A 6,000-nucleotide genomic window follows, 5' to 3' on the forward strand; every position below is an offset into this window, starting at 1 on the left:
TCTTAATATGTGGAGACATGCACTACATGCCTGTTTATGTCAGTACATTATACAGAGCGCTACTGTTTACTGTAGCCCGGTTTAAAAGAGGCCATTATATTAGAGTAAATAGATAAGAAAACATAAAATCACTTAGATAGCTCCAAGGGAAGTAAGTACTGCTGGTGTTTAGTCACATGAGACCAATAATGTAAAGAAATCCTTTATTGCTTCTTCATGTCTGTACATAATATCCTCTTTTATTGATCATATAGCAAACCAGATTATATAATGGATGGAAATGATGAGTTGGTTCAGCTGTACTAAACTAAGTTGCCTCGGTGTTGTAATGTTTATCTGAGAGACATTCACCTTTGTAAACGCACGTCGTAGCTCTGATGGAGCTGAAGTTGCTGTGGCCGATCACCTAGAATCATCACAAAGAAACATGAGTCAAGAAAGCAGCATGTCTCCAGTCGTGATTAGACTCATTTATCCAAGACTAGTTGAACAGAAATCGTTTTGTTTATTTGAAGGTTTGCGTGTATATGAATATTCACAAAGAAGGTTGTGCCTCGCTGGACCCTTAATTTTTCAGGAAAGGGTTCCTAAAATTATGTAATTCGCGCGGCAAGAGTGTTTGCTAAGCCTCAGGTGTATCCTTTAATGTAAACATCATGAAAACTCTCTCTAAATGGGTTTATAAAGTACATAGGCCTATCTAATACTGGAATTACAATGAGATAACCAGTCAGGATATTAGTTAGTTCACCGGCTGTGACATACATTGGGATTATAATCAGGCAAACATTGCTCTTTTTCTTAGTTATCACTCTTTAATATGTTAGTTTACCCCAAGTAGGTCGTCATCTACAAACAGAAGTCCTTCAAAGCCACTTGTGTGATCCAGCACCACTGGCTGAGGGCCCAAACGACCTTCAGTGAGCTGATCTGCAGAGACAAAGATATCACACACTGGATTTTGAAGCATTAGTAGTAGTCAGGGTACATTCAGTGTGTGTATGAAGTGCAGAGCTGTAGCCTGTAATAGACAGAGACAGTGAGACGGAAACCAGAGCAACCACCTGGACTGGGATCAACAAATGATAACTCGGTATGATTAAAACATTCATTGTAGAACAGATGCATTCTTTTAATAAGGTGGAATTCTTAAATAAATAAAAATAGATATATGCAAATGACTGTATAATGTACGAGTGATGAAGGTTGCAGATGTATTACCAGCACATCCACATTCAGTTGTTTTCAAACAGAAACTATGACTCATCTGGCTTTCCCACCAGCATTTCCTGGTTCATTAAAAATGAAAAATGTTTGACTGGCCGGCCAAGGTTTGCTCAGCAAGAGACATTAAACATGCAGCACCAGACCTTCTCTGGTTCACAACGGGAGGCGGATTAGAATACATGCATACATACACCACACACACACACAGCGATTATATATAATTAATTCTCAAAACTTTGAAGGAGAATTTTTCTCAAATAGAGATTATGTACAATTAGACATGGAATAAAAAACAATTCTGAAATTACACATATTTTGCATGTCGCCCTGTTTCTTTAACTGTGTGTGTGTGTGTGTGTGTGTGTGTGTGTGTGTGTGTGTGTGTGTGTGTGTGTGTGTGTGTGTGTGTGTGTGTGTGTGTGTGTGTGTGTGTACCTCTATTCTCCTCTGCGGGTTCGTCCTCAGACAGCAATCTTTCCAGGTGAGCACCAAGATCCAGGAACCCAAGAGGTTTCCTGTACATGAAGAAGACGATGATGAAATCAAATCAAAATAATCAGTTTCTGGTTAAACGTTCAACATAGCAGAACCTTCTGAAACAACACGGGTAACACTGAAGGCTCTAAATGAGTCCAACTCTTGTGATTTGTAACCTGGGCTCTTTTATACAGCATGATACAAAACAGTGATTGTCATTTGTCACCCATCAGATTCAATATCGATGTGTGCATGTTGGCCCCATGTATTGCCACAGAAGAACACGGTGTAGTATAATAAGTCATTGATTAACTTTTCCTCTCGCTGATGATCATGATTTTCTATGCAACCCAGAATAAGCACCACCTGGCTTCCGTGTATCCAGGAGCTAATATCTGCCGTGAGGCCTGATTGAGCCTTTAAACCCCCTATGAAACTTAACCTGGAGGCAATGTTACCGCTTAAGCCTCAGGAGCAGCAAAGAGAGACTTGCTGTTTATCCTTGTGGCAGGAATGAATGGGGGCACGCAGGGGGCAGCCTGTCCCGATGGATGTCGTCTTACCAGTTGATGTTGACTAAAGAGGAAGGTGTCTATGTATAGGGCTGCTGGGGGTAACATGAGTCAGCCTGGCTTAACGGAAGGGGCCAGTGGCTTGGGAGTTAAGGGCACTGTAACACTAGTCTAGGTCAGGGGAAACACACACACACACAAATCCTTTTTGATTTTAGCATGAGTGACCAAGACAAGTCACACTTCAGTACCGTCTGCTCTTTCTCCATCTCTAACTTCGTACTCATAAGTCTGTTTCCCTCACAGTGGTCTGGAGGAAGTGAGAGGCAGGTGCATGATGAACTATCTGAACTTAAATACCCGCACCTATGATTGGATGACTTATGATGTAATAAACACACATCCCAGAATGTTGAGGATCTATCAGCTCTCTTTGACTTAATACAGAATGAGTTGTGATGTTATCTCTTGTACTTTACAGAGGCTCAAACTTTCCTCTATCACAAAGTGAAAAAAAGATGACTTAACATAAAATATGAGCGCACAGCTCTGCACTTTGCTGCAGCGGTGATTAAACAGGCAAAGAGGTGAATCCTACACTGAGATCTAAATCAATGTCTGTGCCACAGGCATCTATGGTGGCATCCCTCAGCAGAATCATAACTCACTGGACACACTGAGGACACTCTGTGGAGTGGACAGATAAGAGAAGGAGAGAAAGGGGCTGCAGACGGAGCCGGTACCTGAGGGAGGCCAGCGCAGGGCCCTGCTTGGTAGAGGGGAACACATGGTGCAGGTAGTCACTCAGCAGCTTCTCATTCACGATACCTGACAGGGAAGGAAGGAGAGAACGCAGCAGAATTTCAGTGACCCCGTGTGACTGACGTGACCCCCGCTGACACACACAAACACAGGCACAGCATATGAGGACCGACTGATGATCTCAGCTGAATATTGTGAGGACAGTATTACAATTCCTTTGTTTTGTATATGAAGTGTGTTCATTCAGTAATTCAGTTATTATTACTTCAATCTGTATCCAACAGACTTTGTCTTGAACTCGACAGACTAACTAACTGGGCCATCAGGCAGTAAATACGTGTTCGTACCCGCTGGCTGCTATTTCTGGTCGCTATTTACTTACCTGATTTCACCCCCTCAGACATTCACACCTTCCAAAACATTCAAAAGACTTCAGCAAGACAGTCTTTGAAGCCCCTTGTGTACAATGCGGCCTTAAATAACATGTAACTATGCCAACAGCAATTACCCTTGAGTTGAATCAACCTCTGACACAATGTCATCCAAAACATTACATTACATTACGATCATTTGGCAGACGCTTTTATCCAAAGTGACTTTCATTACATTACTACCCTTCGCAGAGGGGGGAGCAAGTGCGGGTTCGGTGCCTTGCTCAGGTGCACCTTGGCAGGGACTTGAACCGGCAACCCTCCGGTTCCCAAGCGGAAGCTCTACCCACTGAGCTACTGCCTCCCTACCGCATATAATTTGTTTCACCAACTTTTCAGAAACTTTCCTTTCCTCCAGCCAATTCAAGAGGGTGTGTGTGCATGACAACATCACTAACTTTAAGACTCCACTGCCACACCAGCGACTGGCAGATCGTGACACGCTGTGAGAATCACAACAGGCTACATTTCTCTCTCTCTCCAGCTCTATAGTTTCTCCCCAGCACCGTGTTTGCACTCCGCAGAGAGAAATGAAAGAGCGCCTGTGCACCATTACACCAGTTTACATCCCTGTTTATAACATTGTGGAGAGTACAAGAACACACAGAGGACGCATCATTAATGTAAACAATCCCTCTCCTGTCCTAAAGTGGAGCTGTGTGCCTTTTAAAACGAGCGTGATTGATCAGGTTGGGATTACAAAGACAGTGAGGAAAGGTGTAAACATATTTCACTTCTGCCCGGGTCTCTGCTGGCGTTTGATGGGCTGTGGGGGAAAGAAGCTGATTATTTTATTTCAATTTCCCTGCCTCTATATTTCACGTTTTTAGAGCAGGACAAACAGCAGCACAGACGGTCTACAGTTTACCAACGAGTTCTGTTTGGAAGTCTGTCTTTAAGGGGAATCTGTATGCAAGACTGAAAGGTTCAATAAGTCAAACACAACACACAAAACAGTGTTCACGCGTGTAACAGTTCCCTCAGGCCGATGAGCCGCTGAAAACGTGCAGTATTTGGAGCCTTGATCACGTGGGTGTAAAGTCGTCTGCTTGTTAGTGTCTCTTCTGTCTCTAATTGGTCACTTTCTAGTTTGTGCTTTGTCATGGAAACAGTGCATGCCATTACTCACTGCCCTTGTCAGAGATCTACGTTTGCTGTTTCAATAATCACTGGGAAAGAAAGACCAAATCAATCAAAGGAGACTGAAGGCAGGTTATTAAAAGAAGCTGAGTTGACAAATGAATGTGAACAGCATTCATGCGCAGCTAAGTTTAGGCTGATGAAGGTTACTACTTTAAATAAATTGGATAAATGAAGAATCTGTATGTCCACACAGTAGTCAGCTCATCTCGTACCTGTAGCTTTGGGTTTGTCTGTGTCTGAAGCCAGTCTGTAGTTGCGGCGGGTCAGGGCAGTGCCGCCCCCTTTAGAACTCATACTGCTTGAGTGGAGTCACCTCGCCCATACACTGCTGGGAAACACAAGGAAATGAACCTTTAATCCATAAAGAGACCTGAGAACTCTGCAGGAAAACATCAGGACTAGTTTACAACTTTATAGACAGACATAAGGGTTAGTTGGTTAAAGACACAATTCGGTTCAAATGATTAAGATCAAGTATTAATTAGTTGATCCCCCCACACACACACTCTCACAGTAACTGGATCTAATAGAGCTGTGGTCAACACACTCGGGCTGGGAATCCCTGGCTTGGTGATGTGATACCTGGTTTGCAACATTCAGTTTGCTGTCACTGACCCAGACGTGAAACATAAAGAGTGTGACGTCACCACTGCAGGCCTGTGGTGTTATTGTGACAGTGTGATCAGCTGTGACACACACACACACGCCAGTCAAGCTAATCAACTTCACACTTACACAATAAAGTAACAGTCTGTAAACAGAAATCAGGCTGACAATAATAGAAACTGACGAGGTTCAATGTACAAGCAGACTGCGTGTTATTGTTATAATGTACAGACTGTCTGTAGGTTTGTGTACACATATACTGTCTCTGCTTACCTGATGCTACTCTGCCAACGCTTCTGTTTGTTGCATTGTATCTTATTGTGTGTCTTACTGTAATGGCGAAAATGCACGTTGCGTTGGTTTTCTATCGTCATCACATTATAATTAAATTAAGGCGAGCATCTTATCTTTCTAGCCGGCTACTTTGCTAAGCTGAGCACCTTTACACAGGTGGCTTACGGCACCTAACTTTGACCACTAAAATACAAATGCTTAGCTTTGGAAAAACACACGCATTTATCTAGATTCAGCCTCGGTTCCATGGCAGCCAAAATAAAAAGGACTCGGTACAACTCGGTTGTATTTTGCATTTCATTCCACATCATTGCTAGCTAGTAGCTAAAGGCTCAGTGACAGGCGAACTCCTCCGCCAGGCAGAGTGACACATACCGGCTCCTTCCTCTTCGCTCCGGCTGTAAATCTTCGTCTATTCCGTTTGCTCACACTGATAGAGGTGATAAGGTTCTGTCCCGCACACTCCTGTCGTGAGTAAAAGGCCAATTTAGACCACAACACACACACACACACTCCTCTTCTTGTCAAACGAAACGACTCCCACGGTA

General features: G+C 43.2%; 1 protein-coding gene across 1 annotated transcript in view; it reads right to left on the reverse strand.

Annotated features, from left to right (window-relative positions):
• rnf123 (ring finger protein 123) overlaps positions 1–6,000 on the reverse strand; it is an 86,579-nt gene extending 80,579 nt beyond the window's left edge. Inside the window, exons 1-6 of the mRNA XM_076147279.1 lie at positions 5,828–6,000; positions 4,765–4,880; positions 2,960–3,044; positions 1,663–1,742; positions 833–930; positions 352–406 (exon numbers count right to left, since the gene is read on the reverse strand). Coding sequence (XP_076003394.1) covers positions 352–406; positions 833–930; positions 1,663–1,742; positions 2,960–3,044; positions 4,765–4,846 — 400 coding nt within the window. The 5' untranslated portion in view covers positions 4,847–4,880; positions 5,828–6,000. The remainder of the gene's footprint in view (positions 1–351; positions 407–832; positions 931–1,662; positions 1,743–2,959; positions 3,045–4,764; positions 4,881–5,827) is intronic.

This window comes from Genypterus blacodes, unplaced genomic scaffold (genome assembly GCF_046128005.1).
Source record: "Genypterus blacodes isolate CSIRO-AG114 ecotype Tasmania unplaced genomic scaffold, CSIRO-AGI_Gbla_v1 ptg000037l_1, whole genome shotgun sequence".
In the NCBI taxonomy this organism is placed as follows: Eukaryota; Metazoa; Chordata; class Actinopteri; order Ophidiiformes; family Ophidiidae; genus Genypterus; species Genypterus blacodes.